Consider the following 22,846-nt stretch of genomic DNA (forward strand, 5'->3'; position numbering starts at 1 on the left):
AGATAGTGGGGTCGGGACGTAAGGGGTCTGACTCAGCGTAATTTATAAACAGTTTAACCCGCCTTAAGACCAATAAACCGTTTAAGCTTTTTCCGATAATTATATGAGTTGATTAACCGGATTTACATGCATATCCACTAAAGCAGAAGAAATCGAGTTTTTATTCATTTAAGTATTAAAATTACTTGAAAAATGAGAGAGTAGGTAAGTAGGTAACACAACCTTAAAACAAATATTCTGTCTGTTTACTATTTATCAGTAAAACAATATATGTACAATGTACATAAAATGTTAGAAAAGATAAGAAAAGTACTAAACATGCGGATTAATATAGTGTAGGAAATAGTAGTCTGAGACGATTATGACGTCGCTCGATCTCGTGTTGGCTCGTGCCGATGTTGGGTGACGCGACTTGTTTCTTTAAAGAGTAGGGAGTTAGAGAGGGGTAGCGATCGGGCAGGAGCGGCTAGTGATATAAAGCACTCGCCGTACGGTCGTCTTCGGCGGCCTCGTGGCGTTCGATCCGTCCACAACCATTGTTGTGTAATCCTTCATGGGTTACTTGGGATAGGCGGCGAAGAAAACTTGAGCAGTGAATGGTGAGTGTTGACTAGTCGGAAGGGATCCCTTTAACCTGCATCCAGAGTCACAAGTCTCTATGACTGCTCAAAGTATTCTCTGTCATTCTAGGGTTCTATTTTGGTTACAGTTTGATTTATTAATTAAGTTATCCTGACAAATATTGTGACCTTTGTTTGACATTGGTTTTCTTATGTAACCACTTCAGAGTCAGTTAAAAATAGTATATAAATATTTATAAGTAATATACAATAAAATTAAGTGTCTATCTGTTTATTCAAAATACTGATTGTGCGGGCGTTTGCTAGTTTACTTATTAGGCTTAAATATGAAAACAAAAATAATACGTGAAATAAAATATAACCTTTTATTTTCAGCTAAAGTATACACTAAATGGGCAAAAAGATTAATACATATCTATTGTATTTATTTAGTATGTATGCACCTAGATAAATATTAAGATTTATTTTTCTAATTCACTTTCAATTTCTTAATAAACAAAAAAGTATAATATAGGCAATAATTTATTTATTCTTTTTTATATTAAAGTTGTGAAACTAACTACGTAAGTTATAAAATTAAAGCATTAAATTAAAATTAATTAATTATTATAGACACATGATGGTTTTTTTGTATATTTTTTATTTGTATATTTTATAAAAAAAAATAACAATAATAGTAGATTTAGTAGTATCAATATTAAGTACGATACAGAACATTGCAACGATGTTAGAAATCACAATGAGATGAAAAAGTACATAATCATCTTGATGGAGTGACAGATGACCCTCTTTGGTGAAGATTCTTCGTAGTCCAGTTCCAATTTATGCTGAAAAAAACAAGAATTAGGTATATAACTTTTGTTTATTTCAAATCAAAGCAATCAAAATTTTAAATTCATTTATTTCAAGTAGGCTCAGTTTACAAGCACTTTTGATACGTCAGTTGACTAATTGTAAAGATTCAATCACTTATGTTAGTCATATTTATAATATCTTCTAGTATTTTTAGTTTTGATTTTAAGTTATTACATAGCTTTTATCGCGGGATTTGAGCGCGGGGACCGAATCAAGAAATTCCGTAACGAAAATAAAACCTAACACCCAGCCGTGCCTCTAGTTAAACATTTAAACTTTTTCGTATGGACTCAACTGGGCGAGTGCTATGAAAATAAGGGGCAAGCTTAATATACCAGAGTTCGATTCCAGCTCAACGTAAAGACATTTTTTATTAATTTATTCTTTTCTAAAGAAAATAAATACTGCATAAATAAAATAAATAAATAATTATAATTGCACAATGTTTACAGTCAGCGCTACACCGGAGCGCATCTACTCACACGTAACGTGAGGTGACATCGCAGATAAGTAGATAAGTTAAAAAAATTATATGCAATAGCTTTACCGTGGCAGTCCCCGTATTTTTTTTTATTTAGCCTCAACAATTATTGATCAATCCTTCTTTTTGTTCCATTCCACCTGACTCCTAATTCCCGGGATATATCTGTATCCTTCTAGCTTCTGTTTTCCCTATCTACGATGTTGGTATTTTAAAATCAGGAATGAACAGATCTTCGAAACGAGCGTTTCTTCATCATAAGCTGCATCATTGCTTGCCATCAAGCATAATTGCATGCAAGCGATAGCTTATTTCCAACGAGTAAGGTATACATAACGGTGAATTAAGAGCATCGTGAGAAAACCTGCATACCAGAGAATTTTCTTAATTCTCTATGTGTGTGAAGTCTGCCAATCCGCAATTCGGCAGCGTGGTGGACTAAGGCGTAACCCCTCTCATTCTGAGAGGAAACTCGTGCTCAACAGTGAGCCGAATATGGGTTGTTGTTAATGATAAGGTATACATATGGGTAAGTGATTTTTTACCTTGGTGCCGCTGCCGCTCTTGCTGGTGACGCCGTGTAAGCTAAAAGCGTCTTACCATGCGCCGATGTTGCCGCTGCCAAATATAATGCCACTATGCTAGTGTCACTGCCAGAGCCTCTGCTGGCGCTGGTGCTGCTACTGGTACCACTGCCGGTGCTACTACCGCCAGTGCCGCCGCATCAGCCGGTGCCTTTTTACCAACTAAAGTATAAAGCGCTGTATCTTGAGCTGGTGCTGCCGCTGCTGGTGCAGCTCCTATTGCCACTGTGTCAGTCGGTGCCCCTTCCTGCTTATGATCACAACTACAAGTGTTGCCGCTGCTGGTGCTGCTGGTGCCGCTGCTGGTGCCGCTGTTGGCACTCCTGTCGCCGGTGGCACTGCGTCAGCCAGTGTACCTTTCTGTTAACGATCAAAACTATTAAGTGTTGTACCTTGAGCAGGTGCTGCCGCTGCTGGTGCTGCTGGTGCTGCTGCTGGTGCTGCTGCTGGTGCTGCTGCCGGCGCTCCTGAGCGGGTGCCACTGCGTCAATCGGTGCACCTTTCTGTTAACGATCAAAACTATTGTGTTGTACCTTGAGCAGGTGCTGCCGCTGCTGGTGCTGCTGGTGCTGCTGCTGGTGCCGCTGCTGGTGCCGCTGCCGGCGCTCCTGCCGCCGGAGCCGCCGCGTCAGCTGGCGCACCTTCCTGTTTACATAAACTTGTTATAGTGATCTCAGTTACACGTAATGACACGTCTACAAAGCTTATCAAAGTTACAAAAGCTACATTAAACACTCAGACCAATTATCGAAGGACCTGTATCGCACTCATAGTCACGAACAAAATTGTCTATCATTTTCTGAGGAAAACGAGCTTAGATTTGGTATATATCTTATACTAAACTAGAAGTTTTGCCCGTTTTTTACACAATTCAATTACACAAAAAGGTATTTTTACGGAGCTCTTTAACCGACGAACACGATTATAACTATTTAACATCGATTCTATAGAGACAGTTTTTATAATCGCATGTGATCGTTGATCACATACTTTGACAGAAAAGTAACGTCTAGCGAGGCAGGTCCTATACAATAATTGGTCTGAGATTAAACATGATTATTAAGTTCACAGTCTACAAAGCAGTTAACTGTAAGCTGGGTTACTTTTACTAGTGTAAGCTTGCGTAGATAACTAAGATAGTAACTGCATTTTTATTTACTGATTCTACATTTACAACGTATTATAATTAAAGCCGTAGAGTGTAAAGGCCTCTGAGACAGTGACAAAACGGTATATATCGATTTCGTTCGTAACACTCCCAATGGTCCGCGGGCGTCGGGAGGGGGGTTGCGATGCCCCGCGCGCCCGACTTCATACGCGCGCAGTCCTTCTCTCTGCCCCGCGCGCACGATTACACTCCTGCGCAGTCCTTCCCCTCCCGTCCCCCGCATATCATGGGAGTGTCATCAACGAACTTGCTAAGTTACACACAGTTGATTTTACAACTATTGTAAACGCGTCATAAATATTATGACCTTGCTTTATTGATTGTTTACATACGTAAAAACGTAATATTTATGTAATAGAAAGAGGGAGAAATAATACATCTAGGGCGTTTTTGCATAAGTAGTTCTTCTATTCTCAACTAATGTCATTCACTACTTCAGTACATTGAAATTTTTAAAAGCGCATAAAGTTAAAGCCAAATTCTTACCTGGTAACTCAAAATTTGATTGATTAGTGTTGTGTTGTATCTTACCATTTATAATCACCGCATTTGAAATTATTAATTCTGTGGTTCTGTAATTTCAAACTTATTTATATAGCAATGGATAGTGAAACCATCTGCATGCAAAGCCGTGGGTTCGATTCCCACAACTGGAAAATATTTGTGAGCATGGATGTTTTCAGTAATTTTGTGGTATAGAATGTAGATACTACAAATATTTAGGCAACTAATTATTAGTTATTTTAGGTACCCATAAAACAGGTTTATGAGAATTTTCAGTTTTAACATTTGAATAATAAGTTAGGCCCCATTTGCACAAGAGTTTTTTTAACGGACGTTCAAGTACAAATGCAACAAGTGTATTCCCAATTATATGTTCACACGACATCGTTTTTAAACACGACTTTTTTTATCGAGCAGTATTGCATTTTCAACTGTTATGCGTTGGTTGGACCATGAATTAAATTAAGAACGTTAATAGAAGCGCCAACGCTGTGTTTTTATAACTCTCGTGCGAATGAGGACTTAGACCGAGGGAAATCGGATCAAATTTACAAAATTGTATTTTATTTGTTATTACTATGCTTAGATATTAAATTATTTCATGATTCCCCCAGCGATCCGATCCGGTCTACTCTACGTACTTTTTTTATCTAATGTATGTATGGAATTAACATAGTAAATTGAGGGCCAGACCTCCGTGATTTAATAAAAGTTTAAAGTTTGCCACACAATACTCCTACTCTAAATGACTATGGTAGGCAACTAGAGTTTGGAGCATGGTGACTTTACTTGGTCTTTAATTGGCTTTTCGAATGGTGACTAGAAAACTGGCGTGCTTTCTCAAATTTTTCGGAAGGAAATGTAGAAATCATACTTTGACTATTACGGGGTTTTAGTTCCCTAATACGTATGTTATGAACATGGGGCTGATAAAGATTCAACTTTCATTATAACACGAATCTGGTTCTGAATACACATATACTTATTAGAAGGTACACAGTTGAAGTTATTTATGAAAATCACTTGTACAAAACGTAAATTTAATATAACATATTAAATGGTAGGGTAGGATTCATTCAAACTTAGCTTAAACAATTTTGATGTGACTATTTCTTTAGGCATTTTTTTTTTGTTTTTAATTTAGTACTTTTATAGATAGTTGTAATTAATAGATAGAGCAACTTTATTGTCTTTCTATAGTTTACTTAATATTCATTGAGTCAAAGTAAGTAATCAAAAATAAAAATAGTAAATAAAAAAAATCATGTCATACATTATATATCTGCTTTAAAATGTAAGTTAAGAGTCACGTAAAAAGAACATAAAGTGGAATGTAATTGTTCACATCTAATGTAATTGTACATGCTAACTTAGATTGACTTTTAATTTTTGTTTAATACTAATTTCTTTCAAAATTATGTACTATTTTAATTAAGACTTTAAATGCTACTTTAACGTTAAAGGATTTACAGTACGAGTAGGTATGGGTAAAAGGTAAGGATGCAAAGGAAAAAAATCATGGTACACACCCAATATAATATAGTACAGAAATTAATTTATTTAACGTATTATTAACTTACAAAAAATCTTTATAAATAAATAATAATACAAATAGTTATGATGTTCGAAGTGTTCTCGATCATTAGCAAATACATATAAAATGATGGAGGAATTTGTATTAGGAAAATCAAACCCTAAAATCTTAGTCATAAGGGTTCATTTCAAAATGCTTTTTTGGTCAGATGTTGTTTAGGTCACATTATAATAAATAGTTTATGACAGGGGAACACTTCATGCCTCAACTTCTTCCTCTTTTACCTTCTGATCTCCTGGCTTGCCCTTGGACCAGTCTGGCTTTTTCTGTAAAAATAATTTTGCATATATTAGAAATGAGTTAGAACGTCGCATACCGACAGCGTTAACTACGTCAAACCAACTCAAAATAGCTGCCGGCGAAAGGGGGAGTTGTGCCAAAATCGTACGAGTATAATGTACTCGTAGATTAGTTCACTTCAAGGTGTAGTGCACATCTATACAAAGTCTGTCTGTTGTCATTATTCACATTCCTAAATGTTTCTTAAAATCTTTATAAATTTAAATGAGACAACTGACAAAATTTATTTTAAAAAATAAAAAACTATTTTGATAATATCTTTGTACAATAATTTGTTTTTTGTTTTAATAATAATATTAAAATATAAAATAACATTAAAAAATAATTGTTAATTTAAATATCTAAAATATTGACATTAAAATAAATATTTTTATGGAAGCTTCAAAAAGTCGTTCACTAAACTAAAATAAATATTAAAATATATTTATTTTGAGAGCAACATAATTTAAACTAAAAAAATAGATAAAATATTTTTTTAATTTGAAGTTTGTCACCAACATAGCCATTTTGGGATTTATATTTTTACTATGTATTTTTTTAAAAAGACAATAAAAAATAATTTTGTCTTCCATGCTTTCCACATAGCCCTATGACCCCATAATATTCCCGTAAAATACACGTTATAGTGTACAGACATATAAATTATTCAGATACAAATTATTTATGAAAAATTTGTATTAATTAGGTATATCTCATAATAGTATTTTTTCATAAAACACATCAAAACAGAATTTAAGGTGCAAACTACGTTGTATGTACAATAGTGCAATAAATTAAGGTTCAACAAACTCAGCTAAAAAGCTAATTATATTAAGTATTATAGATTATATATTAAAATTGATATTCATTACAATAAATCACCTTAACACAAGTTGCTTTTTAGCTAAGAGTAATGTGGTATTGAATCTTTTTAAATTTAAATATTTGTCACAAAACAAATAGCTCAAATTGTTTTTTTTCTATATTAAAATACAGAGCCGTTTAAAGTGTTTAAATACAATGTGCAAAGTGTTTGCATACATTAACAAATATAATAAACAACGTAGGTGTAACACATTAACTATATAGTGGTTTGAAACTAAAATGCCGTGAGTTCAATCCTCATCCCCTGGTTTATATACAAATATAGTAGCCAACACGAAAATTTCCCTTGTTTATAGGTAAAGGAGAAAATATAACAATAAAGTTTATGTTTAATATGTATGAAAAACAAAAAGCGCTCTCACGTTTTGTGGACACCCAAGATCTCATACATATTAAGTACATTATAATTTCGTACCAGTTTTGGTTTGAGAAACTTAAACTCAAGGTAATGGAACAAAGCAACTATTTTCACTGGCTGCGGTATCAAACTTTCTAAAAAAAATTACTTCAAAAATAAGCGTACATATAGAGCAGTGGGGAATATATTTCACTATCAAAATTTAAGCGTGTTCTTTTCAGCGCAAAAAACACAATAGGTCATTGTTGACTCTCTAAGATGAGAACAAAGATTCACTCGACAATAGTAAACAACAATTAATATAATTTAAAACACTCCTTAGAATGTCAACAATCAAATGTATAAATGATAATACACAAAATACGAGTAGTATACATAATAACTATTAATTAAAAATAGTCCAAACTGATACACCAATAGTATATCATACAGTCCAATTTGGAAATAATAAAGATGCAAATAGATCTTTATTACAAATATTTCTACTCTTTGTAGAAAAATATATAGATATAGTAGTAAATCTGGTAACTTTTGACGAATTTGTAGATATTAGTTATATCAAAAGTACCTAGTAATATACAGTCAATAACCATTCTACAAATGGTTTGGATCTAAAATGTGCTAATCTTTCACATGCGTCTGGTGATATCTAAAAAAAAATTTTTTTACTCAGACTTATCGAGTTACCTTGGCGCCAGCACCACCCTGTAAATATCGTAATTATTGAAACTATACATAGATCGCCTTTTGGATATATCTAAAATCATCACTTTTGATTCTTATTTTTAAAACATATAAACAAAATATAACCATATTATAATAAAGTTACTACTGAAGTCTTAGATGATGGGGCTTAAGATGAATTGTTAGTCAAGAAAGGTTTAAATGTTAGCACAGTAAAAAATAAACCTAAATATAAACCTATTAATTTAAGATATGCGAAGCAATGTTGTAGTTGTTTAATATTAGAACGTATTTCTTTTTGAAATCAAGATTCAGCTGAAGCTCTAGTGGGATTGTCGTAAAACAAAATGTTATGAACACAATATTCACAATGACGCAGGGAGAAGCTTATGTACTCGCGCGACACAAACATTTCTCACCTCTGATTTTCAGAATTGGAACTCATGGGAATTTTAATCAATTAAATAATAAATAGCAAATATTTTTATTAAAAAATTAAATGATAATAATAATTAGAATAATTAATTCATCGTAGATCTGATACGATGGAAATGAAAGTCTGAGTGTAATTCATAATATGTAAAGCAAATTCACTTCTTGCCGATAGCCCAATCAGCTTTCTCTGCTTTCTTAGCCTGTTGAGATATGATTAATGATGTTGTTAAATTGACTTAACATTGTTATGCTATAACTTATCATTACTAAATAAACATCTATTACATATCCTAAGAATTATTTATTTTATATACATAAACCAAAAGGTCCACATTTTAATGGAAGGATAGAAAGTGCAAGTATGTGGAGTGCAATTATTTTTAACATGACGGAAATTATGAGTGCAAATAATATAGTGCATATAAATACGTGAGTATCTTTATACTAAGTATTAAAAGAAAATGAAGAAATAGAATAGAAACAGAAGAATGAGGTTTGTTAGGAATATATAAATTTTATATGATACCCCTTATTTAATATACAGTATTTTTTATCTATATTATTAAGTTATACAATTTTTCTATACGATTATAAATACAATATTTCCTTTTAATTTATACATTGTCCTCTAATTTCTGGTGTTATTATTGCCTTGCAATTGGTGTATATTTCTTGTTCTCTTAATAATAATTATATTCTTTTCAAGTACTTTTGCTAAATAAATCAGCTCAGGATTAATTAGTGAGTATCTTTTTAAATTTTCTAACAGGATACTTTAATTAACTATTTATATTTAAGTAAAATCACATGAAGTCATTGAATAAGCTAATGTTATGGGTTAAATATTTCAAATCTTTTCTTACCTCTTTGTCTTCTTCTTCAAGGGTGAATTCCTTCTTTTTGACAACCTTCAATTGGTTACGGAAGTTGAATTCGGCAGCCTTCTTCTGGAGCTTGGCGAATTTGTTTTCATATTTGGAAACCTTCTTGAGTGTTGGTTTGACGCTATAATTACAAAAATTTTATATTTAGATTGAAATTTTGTAGATCTCGTGGTTATTTACGTGGACAAAAAATATTTAGGTTAGCCAAAACTTTATACATAATTTTAAAAAATAGAATAAATTAATATTAAAAAAATACATTTTTAAAATATTCCAGTAATTTAAGAAAAACATATTATTATTTTATGACATTATTGCTTTTAGTAAAAATAAATTAAATATAAACTTACAATTTTCCTCTGAGGTCATTGACTTGAGAGTTCAGGTCGGAGATCTATTAAAATATTTAAATATTCAATTAGAAAACGTAAATAAAAAATATTCAAATTAATTGTCCCTGATTAAAATGCTGTTAAAACTAAAATTAACAGTTTTGTAAAACAATATAAATGTAAGTATATGAATTAAACATATTGAAAATTATAAATCAAGAGTTCTAGATATATAAAAAATATGAAAATTTACATGAAAATTAAGACTTTAATTGTTTATATTATTAATGAAATTATGACACACGTTTAGATCTAAATACAAGAAAGAAAAGACGAAACGTCGAAATTTTGTGAGAATAGCTTAAAACAAAAGAAACCACATGCAAAAGAAATAAAGACATTAGAAAACTACGAAAGCGCTAAAATAACCATTGAAGGAAGCTAAGGGAAGTGAGCAATATCGATTCTTATTTTCAAATAAGTTTCACATAAACTAAAAATAGGTGGTAGATATTGATGATTACAACTAAAGCATAAACAAAATAGGTAGAGAGCTGAGCGAAGATTAGGCAGTGTTATTTGCGAGCTGTAGAACAGTTTGCATCTTCGTTGCACATACACATCAAGACAAGTTATGATAAGATCCAATTTCGTTGTATGATATGTACTTTGCCTGTGCTCTTCGCCTATGTGTATCGTCTCTAACCGCTATTTGTGTATTTGTCTCGTGCATTATCTTTGTGCGTTGTGACTGGTAGCTGGTCTTTAACAGCACTTTCTTCTATATAAGACACTGTGTGCGGGATATAATACATGTGCAAAAACTTAGCGCTCCCAATATTCTACCTCTTCGATGACATATGTATTTACTTGTACTACATTTGCGTGTATCGTTTTAAATGTCCCTTTTTGATTTCTTAATGCTAAATCAAATAAAGATCGTAAATCGAAGTTGTAAGATATTGAGCGCTGATTTGATATATTTGACTAATAAATGTACAATAACGATCTGGATATCAATTCAACACAGGTAAATAGTTTTATTTCTTAAATTGGCGCAGTGTGTAAAAGAGTAACGGTGCAAAATCGATCGGCTTATCATGTGAGTATGTAATTGTGTGTGTGGTATTGTAGGTATTTACCCGAGTGAGGGCGCCACCCCCTCGGCTCGGTAGGGAAAGGAAAAAGGAGGATCGACCACAGCATGGCACTTTTAATTTAAAAGTCAGTGTCCAACTACTGATGAAATACGGGTTTCGCAGGTAACAGGTAACAAAGTATCAGCAACGGAACACGCCAAACTGTCGCGCGGAGTGTAACGGCACATACATGAATTGTTGGAGATTTGGAACAAGAAGTTTCACTTATACTATGCACTTGCGTGTGCCAATGAAGGAACCCGTCCATCGTTCCAATTCAAACATCGATGATTCTACTGCATGTTATAATTCAAAAAGAGAAAATTCAGTAAGGCCAGTAAGCTGCCACCACACATGAAGCGTCAAACGGTCAAAATGCAGCGACGGTTGGTAGGTACTCGATTAATGCTGTCACTTCCATCATTATCGATTAATATTAAAGTGCCATACTATAAGGGATGTATTAATTGGGATTTTATGCTCATTAATTATGCTACATCATGCAGTAATAAAAGCGTTCTAAGTCAATGCCCTGGCGTGTAGCTATCGGCAAGAGTTTCGTCCGTCACCAATTCGCAAACTTTAGGTAAACATGGAGCGTGACATAAACGTGATCGAGATATGAATGGGTGGTGCTGGTGGTATGAATGAGCAGCGGTCATGCGGCGAGGCAGTCCGTGAGGATGAGAGCGTGTTACGCCGACGGCAGACACTGGCGTTAGTGGTAATCGTGTAAGCTCCATGTCGGCAGATCGATTTTGCACCGCATGCCTTACCGTGGCCCGCCCGGGCGCCGCTCGCTGCGCTACGAGTGCACCACTAACCCGCGCCTCGACCGTTATTTACAATCCAACAGCAAACAACCGAAAACTTACAAAGCATTATATCAAAGTGTAAACACGTATTGTCACACGCGCACGTTGGTTACATTGTCGATGACTGTGATATTCACAATGGTCATAAATCATGGGTCAATACCTCATAATCTCTTTTCCTGACTTCATGTTCCAAATCCCACTTCTGGCCCTCACACACATACAAGCGGTCATAATACTCCTGTATTATTTTCTTGAGCAACACTATAGAAAAAGGAAAGACAGATTATTTAGCCGACTTAATGAGCATGGGCATCTGTGTGAGTGACCTGCGTATGTCGACGGAGCGACGTGTGCATGTGTGCGTTGAGCCGTTCAACTATCATGTCGTGTCGTAACAACTAAATCATAGTCAACTCAGATCACGTCAGAATATGCATTCCCAATCCTAATATGCAGATTACCTCCATTTTCCTAATTTGGAGTGCTCGTTCTAGTTCCCATTTATCCCCCTCAAGGTTGTATATTCTGTGCCAGTACATTTGACATATCGTCTGCAGTTCCGCTAAAGAAAAACAATCATATTTTAACGTACACAAAATTTCGAAGGTAACGCCGTCCGCCTCTCATTTCGGAGATAGTGTCGGTTTATAAGGGTATGGAAGCGTAAGCGAAGCTACATGATGTAGGTGGGTACTATTTGCAACAAAATTTAAGATTTTGTTAACTAAAACTCGATGAAAATATCTACACTTGTCATTCTATATTGCTCCAACTCAGATAACTGGACGATGTTATTTTAGCGAATTCAAAAATTATAAATAATGTTGTTATCCACATAAGTTAGATATTTAATTTTTTTAATTTTCAGCTCCTTAAAAGTGATAAGAATGAGTCTGCTGCGAAAACAAAACAATGTCGTTTACTAGTCACATTGTCGGCATGAACTACTCAAACGTAGAGCGCAATATAAATAGTGTGGTGTTCGCGCAAAGCGGATCAGACCTCCATAGCTCTGCGGGTCACTTCCACCTCGTGGTCGTACTTCTCCTCTTCGAGCCGCGCGATACGCTGGTGGTAACCCGTAATGATGCTCGTGAGAGCCGCTACAACACAACCATACGTTACTCCGCCGCTAGCACCCTAGACCTAACCGTCTCAGTCAGCGCTCGCGTATTAACATTATGGAAAGTAAGCTAGAGTGTGAGTCTCAGAGAGAAATTTAATAAATTATTTATTAAAAAGGAAAGTATTGGCTCTTAGACTTAACGATAACAACTTAGAAGGAAGGGCGCAATAGATTATAAGAGGCCAAGAAAGAACTCCTGGCACCACAGCTGATATTAAAATAGACGATATAGACAACACGCATTTCGACATCACAGCGTTAAATGAAGAAATTTGGTAAGTTATGTAAGTTTGTCAATAAATAGGGTATCCGCAACGGCTCGTCTCACTACCTCCATGTCTTTCCTTTTAACGATGTATTCCAAATCGAACTTTTGGTCTTCGAGTTTGGCGATGCGGGCGTGGTGTTCTTTGCAAATCCTCATAATTGCATCTACAATGCGAATAGGTACATAGTTTACATTGGTAACAGTGTTGCAATGACAGAGCACTTTCTGTACTGCACTTACTATGAGATGCATGAATCTACTGAAACCACAGAACACTGGTAGATGGAGAAATGGCAAGAGAGAGATGTCCAGTACGCAAGAAAACTAAAATCAGTAGAATTGTTTTAGGAATTAATTCATTACATTATCCTCATTTTGTTTGGTAATTCATACAGTGATACCGTGGATATTTCGGATCTCACTAGAAAACGAAAAGCAAAATAAAAATGTTTTGGAAATCTGAACACTAGCATTGTGTCAATTTAAAAACTATTGTAACGCTAAAGTTTTGGTCATTATAATACACGCATGGATGCCATATCCCCTGTGATCTGTGGTTGGAAGTTGGAACCTATGACTAAAATTACAAATGTTATGGATATCTAGAAAAAGAAATACATGATTTTGTAAATTTTCACAAAATGTAACTGTAACTGGTTTGTTGTTTTGTGATTAGTATTTACCTTCATTTGCATCGTCGACGTTCTTGGGTTTACCGCACCTCTCTTCGATGATGCGCCTTCTCTCCGCTGCTTTGCGTTCCTGTTCTTTCTTCAATTCCTCGGCGGCTTTTTTACGGAGGAGCAACTACAAATCATCAAGCAAATTGTCTTAGTTTTCCTATTTATCTACATGGTGCACCAAAATATACTTATGAAAAATTTACAGAATTTACAAAACACTAAAATTATCCTCTCTATCTATTTGTTCAGTAGTACCTACATTTTCAAATTTATTTATTTTTATTTTATAAACTTTTTTGCATATTCATGTCTAAGCTTCGGCTGTTCAAGCAATTTTTTTTTTTATGTTACACATTCCATATTTTAATCATCATCATCAACATCAGCATCACATTCAGCCGATGGACGTCCAATGCTGAACATATGCCTTTTAAAGGGACTTCCAAACACTACGATTCTTAGCTTCCTGTGACCAACCTGGATAAACCTTAACGTCGTTAGTCCACTTGTGAAGGATCGCCATTCTAGCAATTTGGTAGGTTTCTTTGAAATATGTGTTAATATAGTCATTTATTATTAAAGTATTATTACACAGTTATGTTTTACTCACCCTAAGCTTCTTCTTTCTCTCGGGGGTCATGAAACCTTTCTTCGCCTTCTTGGCCTTGGAGGCCTCCTCCATCCGCTTACGGACCTCCGCACGCTTGCGGTCGATCTCGGCCTGTTTGGCCTTCTTCGCCTAAACACATTCCATAACAGGATAGTAATATGTACATTACACAATGTTATAGTGCTACCAGATCGTAATATCAAAACCATGAATACATATAATGTTTTGTTCTGACTTCTGCATCAACTTTTATTATGTTGGTATTAACGCTACGGTAACTGTATTAAAATCTTAAAAACAAGATTATTTTTCATATAATTACAATATAGTCACTCATCTTTAAACTATTGTTCAAGGATTCCATTTACGATTTGGTAGCACCTTGATTGATTTGTTTTTATTTAAATATGCGGTGTATTATGTTTTGTATGTGTAATAAATTTATTGTTACTGTATAATATTATATTTTCTACATATTTATGTTCTTTTATTAACATTTTGTTAATACAATTATTTTGTTTATGTATTTCAACACTGATACAACACTATTTAATAGATGGATACTATTTAATAGGTGTATTAAAAATATGATTTCCGAACTTGATTCTACGTGGGAATCGAACCCAAGTTATATTATGTAAATATATATGACTTCTCCATAGAAGTTCATACTCATCTTTAAAAAAAGACTGTGAAATTCAAAAATAGTGTATGAATGTAAATATATTGTGTCACTGGACGATTACGTTTTTCCAATCTTCTCTACTTTACCTCATCGAGACGCTTTTTCTGTAAAAGAAAAAAGGGAAATTATAAAAAATGTTTAATTATATTGATATATTAATATATTAGTGTGTTTAAAGTTTGTGATCTTGCAATACAATTGTGTCAGAAACAGAAAATTGTTTTTTTTTTTGTAAGACAGTTAAAGTTTAGAATAATAGTTATTATTGTTATAATTAAAATATTATTACATAAATCAAAATATGAGTAAACATTGTGCAGTGTTTAAAGCATTGTGTTTAATATAATGCAGTGTAAATAACATAAAAAATTGTAAACATTAATTAACATCCATGTTTGACGCAATCAAAAAAAATGTTATTGTGCATTGAAAATTGCAGTGTATGTGAATCACAAGTGTGTAAAATTTTGTGTGAATAACAAAAGCGAATTAACACTGGCACCAATTTTATATAATTATTGTTTAACAATTAATTAATATATTTTAATGTTCATAACGATGAGCAGACCGCAAAAAGTAACAAAAAATATGTTCACTAATTTTTTGACCAACTTACGATGGTTAGAACCAATTATTACGTAAAATCTGAAAAAACTTCATTACGAAGGAAAAAAATAAAGTAATGTATGTACATTCTGGACAAATTAAAATAAAAGCACTTTCCTACGAAAAATATCTTGTACATCGGCGAAAAAATTTTGCTAAGCTATCGTTAATTTTAGCAATTGAAGTAACATTTCATTTTAGTAAAACGTTATCAAAGTATTACTATTAATAATAATTTTTCATAGGTTTCCTTTTTTACTTTTTTCTGTGATTTTAATAAGTAAATAAATCTGTAAAAATGTAAAAACATCATACTATATTTAACAATTCCTTATTGTAATAGATAGTTTAAAAAAAAAGGTTCCGACGAATTGATAACCTCCTCCTTTTTTTGAAGTCGGTTAAAAAATAAATAAATACATTACAAGGTACGGTGTAATGTAATGTGAGTGGTGCATGTAAGTTTGTTGTTAATCACAAATAACACTCTACCTGAGTCTCGATGAAGGAAATAACTCAATACTGTTGATTGTTGTACATCGACGAGATTAGTCGCCATTCAGATGACGAGGTCGGAAGCGAAGACGCAATGAAAGAAAACAATAATAAAAACATGTTAGATACAGACTTTTCAGGATGACGAAACAACATATATACAAAGTAGCAGACGCTCGCGACTTTGTCCTCGTAGAATTAATTTTTTCACAAATCCCGGGGGAACCATGGATTTTTCCGGGAAACTTACTTATGTGTTAATCCAATGTATTATCTGTCTTCGTTTTAAATTTCAGACAAATCGGTTCAGTAATTGCGGCGTTTAAGAGTAACAAACATCCATACAAACTTTTGCGTTTATAATTTTAGTAGGATATTTAAATCTTCAAAAGTTGCAGAGACGTGATCTGTAGAATTGAGAAATATTTTTTTTATACAATTGAAAATATGGAAACTAATATGTGTAAGCCCTGAACCCATAATTGGTTTCTAAGAAGAGGGAAAATAATTCACGGCGTTGTTAAAATTACGTATAGTCCAGAATCGGGGGACCATTTTTACAATTAATTTTGAACTATCAATTTAATTTTCTGTGAGTTGCTTTATGTTGATGAAGCGCTCAACTTTAATAATTACAAAATGTTGGACTGTGAAATAAAATTTTGATCAAGTGGTTAGCTAACTGCAATTACAATAATATAGTTACTGAGCATTATCTTGGTCCAAGAAAATTATTATCAACACCAATATCTTTTATCAATTTAAAATACCCTGATGACGATGAAAATGTTGGTTGTATAAGAACTTATTCATCAATCGATCTTATATCTAATTAGCCTATTAACTGCAATTACCACAGTATAATTATCAAGTATTTCTTGGTCCAAGAAGATTATTATCAATACCATGTATCTTTTATCAATTTAAAATACTCTGATGACGATGAAAATGTTGATTATATAAGAACTTATATTCATCAATCGATCTTATATCTAAACAATCGTGGGTTCGATTCCCACAACTGGAAAATATTTGTGTTTGTCGTTTTTTCAATGTCGGTGTGTGTTTATACATTAATTATTTATATGTAGTATATAAACAGTTATCTTAACATCCATAACAGAAGCTACGCTTACTTTGGGGCTAGATATTGATGTGTGTGTATTGTGCGTATGCAAATGTGCGTAGTCCATTGATAGTACCAAATACATAGTACACTATATAAACTGCTAATTATTTTAACCATTATCTTTTAATTAGTTAAGTTACCAGACTTGTATCAGACTAATACCATTTTTGTTACCAACAGCTCATAATATCTGTTTTATGACGTCTGTATGAATATTATCTCCAAGATAACGTAATAGTAATATTATATATATCAATGTTTATATCGTGTGACCGTTGTGTTATCTAAATTAGAGGTATCTATGAGTAAACTATACATAGAATGATAAAGTAGAAAATCCTACATTATAATAATATTACACGTGGTATAATATTTGTGTGTATTGAATCTGTACAATACATTATAATAATGTTACACGTGGTATAATATTTGTGTGTATTGTGTTTATAGTGGTTTTTAGGTGACTTTCGCTAACTATGGGCTTCATAATAAGCCTCAGAGTTAGTCAGAGTAGTAGGTATAATATTATTATACGAAATGTTTTTAATAATATATATATATATTATTAAAAACATTTCAACAATAATTTGACGGCCTCCGTGGCGCAGTGGTATGCGCGGTGGATTTACAAGACGGAGGTCCTGGGTTCGATCCCCGGCTGGGCAGATTGAGATTTTCTTAATTTGTCCAGGTCTGGCTGGTGGGAGGCTTTGGCCGTGGCTAGTTACCACCCTACCGGCAAAGACGTACCGCCAAGCGATTTAGCGTTCCGGTACGATGCCGTGTAGAAACCGAAAGGGGTGTGGATTTTCATCCTCCTCCTAACAAGTTAGCCCGCTTCCATCTTAGACTGCATCATCACTTACCATCAGGTGAGATTGTAGTCAAGGGCTAACTTGTAAAGAATAAAAAAAAAAAAAAAAATATATCATGTAATTATTATATATAATTAAATAAATAAATAAAATAAATAAATAAAATAATATTAATATAGTTACGCAAAATTTCATCGCGTATTTATATGTAAAAAGTGATTTTTAGGTGACTTTCGCTAACTATGGACCTCTTATTAAGCCTCAGAGTTAGTCAGAGTCAGAGTAGTAGAGTTAGCAGGAACGAATTATAGTAATCAAGTCAGATATGAGGAGATACACAGAAGAACCAAAGCTACCGATATACTTGTAGATTAATGAGTCACGAAGTGGCAATGTACGAGGAAATTTCGTTAATTACTAATCATAATAACTACTAATCAATATAATATTTACTTTACTATTCAACACTTACATCTTTTACTAGTCGGAGAGACACAAGAAGAAGAAGATCTTACTGCCCCCTAAACAGATGGTTGGAAAAAGTCTCTAATTCTCTAAGTATGTTTTCAAATACATTTTTCGATATATCTAAAGTAGGCTAGTTCTTTTTGAATTCATATTTAATTTTCCCTTCTTACCTCACTTCATCATCCGCCATTGTGTGTGTGTGAGTTTAGGTGTCCTGTAAAAGAAGAAAATATTAAAACACATTTTCAAGTTTGTTTATTTTGTTGGGAAAACACATTTTTTATTGGGAAAATATTATGCTAGCACCTATCAACATAATGCGTAGGTAATATAGTTATGTATGAAGTTCCAATACCTTTACGTAAAGGTGCCGAACTTATGACTAAGAGATCATAAAATTGTATATAATCCCTTCTTAAAACCGTATTTCCAACTATTTGGATATGAACGGTAACATAAATGTAAAAAATGTATTTATATTTTTCTATTTAAACATTTCAAACAAAATCACGATTAACTACAAATAAAACCTAATCTAGCCTCAAAACCATAGCAATATCATGTAAATTATAATACAGAACAATACTTATAACGACCAAGTTTAATTGCGAAACTGTTCGTCCATTAATAAAGAAAACAAGCCATAATTTATTAGCATCCGTTTTAATTGAATCTCTGGATTTTATGATTTCCTCTGGAGTAAGTTTCTTCGAAAAACATTTTAAAATTTTTGGCCGTTTCAAAGTAAATGATGTCAAAGGTTTTTTTAGAATAAGGCAATTAAATTTTATTAAATTTAACATAAACAATATTAATTTCGTATAATAAAAATCCGAAAAATAACAATTTTAATAAAACATAGTAAAAGGTTACTTTAGAAACATAAGTTGAAAATTGCGTATTTCATAATTTTTTTTCAAAAGCCAAAAACACGGCCTTTTCATGACGTCATAGTCTTCTTATACGTAGTAAACATGTAAACGTCAAACTAAAGAAAGTCTGAGTTTCGCTATTAACCTATCTAAATGCCTTAATTTACAGTTTTTCTGGAATCTCGATAAATACAGAAATTGTAATTACTATATTTTCGATATAATTAATAAAAACCATGGTTTTTAATAAAAAAACTGAAAAACGAAAACTAGTAAACAAAACGTTCTTGACGTAATGGCGCAAATACTTATAGACCATCGTCATGATGGTCTTTAAGGACAGCGTTTTCGGACATTTAATCAAAAGTACTTACAATTATTTAAAATTAAAATTTGAAAATTTAAAAGTTTCAAAAAGATTATTGTACTTTTTAAGTTCTAATAGAATGATAATGAACAATTTAAGACGGATTTAAAAATGTGTCAACTAGCCTATTGATAATTGAAATGAAAAATATTCTTTTATGCTCTTAATCTGATCAGGATTTGAGTTTGTAATATTTCCAAAAAAATTAGGAGATTGAAGTTTCATACTGAAATTGAACAAAAAACGTTCTGTTTTATTTAGTCAGTCAGGTCAGGTTAGAAAGGAATGTTGAACGTGATGACAAATTTTACATGACTGACAAGATCATGAACATTTATAAAGTAAGTACCTACTTTACTTTCGAAACATTGTCGTTTCATAAATCCTGCAATATATCCGGAATAAAAGTAGCCTATATATTAATCCGAAATTTAATCGATCTTTTCCTAATTTCATCTAAATTCGTTCAGTAGTTTTTGCGAGAAAGTTTTACACAAACTTTCAGGTTTATAATATTAGTAGGATTATTCAAAACGACAGGTAATAAAGCTCACAGATAAGACCGGCAATTGACAGATGACAGACATCTCCTAAACGTTTAATAATAATTTATATATAGCAAATAATATTTTATCAAATAGACCTTTAACTTTACAAGAACTTTACAACAGCGTTATTAACTCTATCGATCATAAGCTAGTCTCGATGGCAGACGTTTACGATAGACGTTTTATATACTAGCTGTGCTGTGCGGTTTCATTCGCGTAAAATCATCGCTTATGTATAAATTTTTATTCTAATGTTATATAGCTTATAGCCCTAGTCTATAAAGACTAACACTGAAAGACCTTTTAATTCATCTTAGAACTTCCTGAGATTAACCAAAAGATTAACGCGCTCATCAACTCTTTAGCTTTTTACTATTAGTATAGATTACACACTTAGTGAATAAATATAAATTTGCATTATTTAATAGTTATATTAATAATACTTTACATGTATTTCTAATAATTTATACACTACTACTAGTAAAACATTCGATAATGTGAAAATATATTAAATAATATAAAATGATTGTCAAGCACTTATATAGGTGCGTTAAATATTTAACAGTAAACACCAAGACAAAATGTATTGCTAATTTTTACTAAACTATTGAAAATTGTAGCCTTTGGTTTTACCGAATATTATTTTATTTAATTTTAATTGAAAACCTTACTATTCCTATAAATTAAAAATATTTCATATTTATTTAAGAACTAATTAATGTTTCCGAAATATACTCAGTCAAACATTAGACAAGAATTTTGGCATACATCTCTAACCTGTTACTTAAAACTATTTGGACAGCCGCCAACAGGCGTTGGAAACTTGATATTTAAGCATTTACACCTAAAAACGTAGAACCGTGCAATTTTAAAACGATTAAGTTCAGAGTTTTGTTGAGTTCACAAAAAATATTGTATATGACAGCAATGCATTCTGCATCTAAATTAGGTCGGGTTGAGTTTATTACGGGTGGGAAAATGTGGTTTTCAGTACAACGTGCGCGTTTGCCGTAACTCGGGTTCCGCATTTAACTTCGGGGGAGTTCGGGAAAAGTCGACCACAGTCGTTGCCGTTCGGCCGATCGCGATACTGAAATAGGCTGGCCGGCACTCCCGCGCATCCTAATTTGGTCGCAATCGGTCGACTTATATTACAATCGCTTGAGACGTCAAGCGATGCGGACGTCTCCTCATGTAATAGGATATTTTCGTGAACTGATGAAATGTTTATATGATTTAATAAGTATTTGTCATTTAATTGAAAGCAATTTTGCTTATGATAATTTTTTATCGATCGAATAATAAATTATAACAATGTTACATTAATATATATATATTTTTTAATAATTTTATTTATCTGTCACGGAAATAATAACAAGTTAATAGCATAAAAAATATTAGTTACTTATAGAATTTAAACATTAATCGTAATTAATAATTAAATTAAATGAGTCGCTCTATCCCTAATGTCATAAATCTTTATTATTATTAAGTAAAAATTAATTTGTATAAATGTTATACACTTATAAATACATTTTTACTTAATAAAAAATCATAGGTCAAAAATTAATCAAAGCTCAAACGAAAAGTTATTCAGAATTTGTTAACTTTCAGTGAAGTAAAAAAATTTTTAGTTGCAAAATTCAATTTAAAATCAATGAATATCAACGATAACTAATAATAATTATAAATGAAAATTTACAGTACGCTCGCATGAACTTAAGAGCATCTTTAATTTTTAAAATAATCTGAAATCATTTAATTTCATTGTCAAGTCCTGAAGCCCGACTCCTCAGTGTCGGTCATGAAAAGCTGATGATCTAAATTAATCGCCAATGACGTCATTTTTATATCATTAACTTATCGGTTGACACGGAATCCGAACACAACCTAGACACGCGGGCGAATTTTCGCACGAACTTATTTTCACACACACGTTTCATGGAGTCCATGGTATCACTTCACTTTAGCACTCAACGTTAGCGCATATCGGGTATAGTTAGTATAGAAACCTTCACGGACTCACCTACGGCAAGAAAAAAGAAGATGGCCCTACAGATGGTTCAGCCAACACGAGCCACAGTTGCTGACTGGCGGTCAGCGGGCGGCAAGGTGCGGTGGGCAATGCGTGGGCGCAGCCCCCCCGCGCGTCTCTGCCGTCACCCCCCTGCCGAAGCTCTCCTGTGCATCACTCCCCCCGGCCTCCCCTTCGCAGTCATTTTTAGAGCAGTGTCGTTTTGACACCAACACCGAAATAACACAACATACTCCGTTTGAATATTTGATCTTATAAACATTCCCGCGAGCATTGAGCCGGGAATTTGGATGATTTAATACATAGAGTCTTATTAACTTGCATTTAGTGGAATACATCATTTTAGTAATTATTTACTTTATTATTTATTAATTATTTCAAAATATTTATATTGAACAAAATTTTATTTTATTTAGTGAACAAAGAAATTAAATCGTAATATTTAAAATTATGTGTAAATATAGGGAACAATATGTAAATAATAACATACATAAATTAATTGAATTTTCCTTAGCCTTATGCAATAAACACAGAAAAATTATAAATTACAATACTTTC

The 22,846-nt window shown here is 32.8% G+C and overlaps 1 protein-coding gene across 20 annotated transcripts; it reads right to left on the reverse strand.

Annotated features, from left to right (window-relative positions):
• Window positions 1-923: 923 nt before the first annotated feature.
• LOC112053847 (troponin I) lies at window positions 924-22,398 on the reverse strand. Of its 20 annotated transcripts, none has more exons than XM_024093416.2 (12): window positions 22,280-22,397; window positions 18,642-18,680; window positions 15,040-15,057; window positions 14,269-14,397; window positions 13,659-13,782; window positions 12,043-12,143; window positions 9,643-9,686; window positions 9,272-9,413; window positions 7,977-7,994; window positions 5,992-6,033; window positions 3,035-3,146; window positions 924-1,408 (listed from the first exon to the last, which is right to left on the reverse strand). In XM_024093416.2, the coding sequence occupies exons 2-12, from the start codon at window positions 18,654-18,656 to the stop codon at window positions 1,404-1,406; spliced, it is 750 nt and encodes a 249-aa protein (XP_023949184.2). In that variant the 5' UTR covers window positions 18,657-18,680; window positions 22,280-22,397; the 3' UTR covers window positions 924-1,403. The 20 variants fall into 20 exon arrangements, with proteins under 20 accessions (XP_023949184.2, XP_023949185.2, XP_023949183.2 ...); XM_024093417.2 differs by lacking the exon at window positions 12,043-12,143 and adding an exon at window positions 12,584-12,684 and having other exon boundaries at window positions 22,280-22,395; XM_024093415.2 differs by lacking the exon at window positions 12,043-12,143 and adding an exon at window positions 13,039-13,139 and having other exon boundaries at window positions 22,280-22,393.
• Between the last annotated feature and the right edge of the window lie 448 nt (window positions 22,399-22,846).

This window comes from Bicyclus anynana, chromosome 6, assembly GCF_947172395.1.
Source record: "Bicyclus anynana chromosome 6, ilBicAnyn1.1, whole genome shotgun sequence".
NCBI lineage: Eukaryota > Metazoa > Arthropoda > Insecta > Lepidoptera > Nymphalidae > Bicyclus > Bicyclus anynana.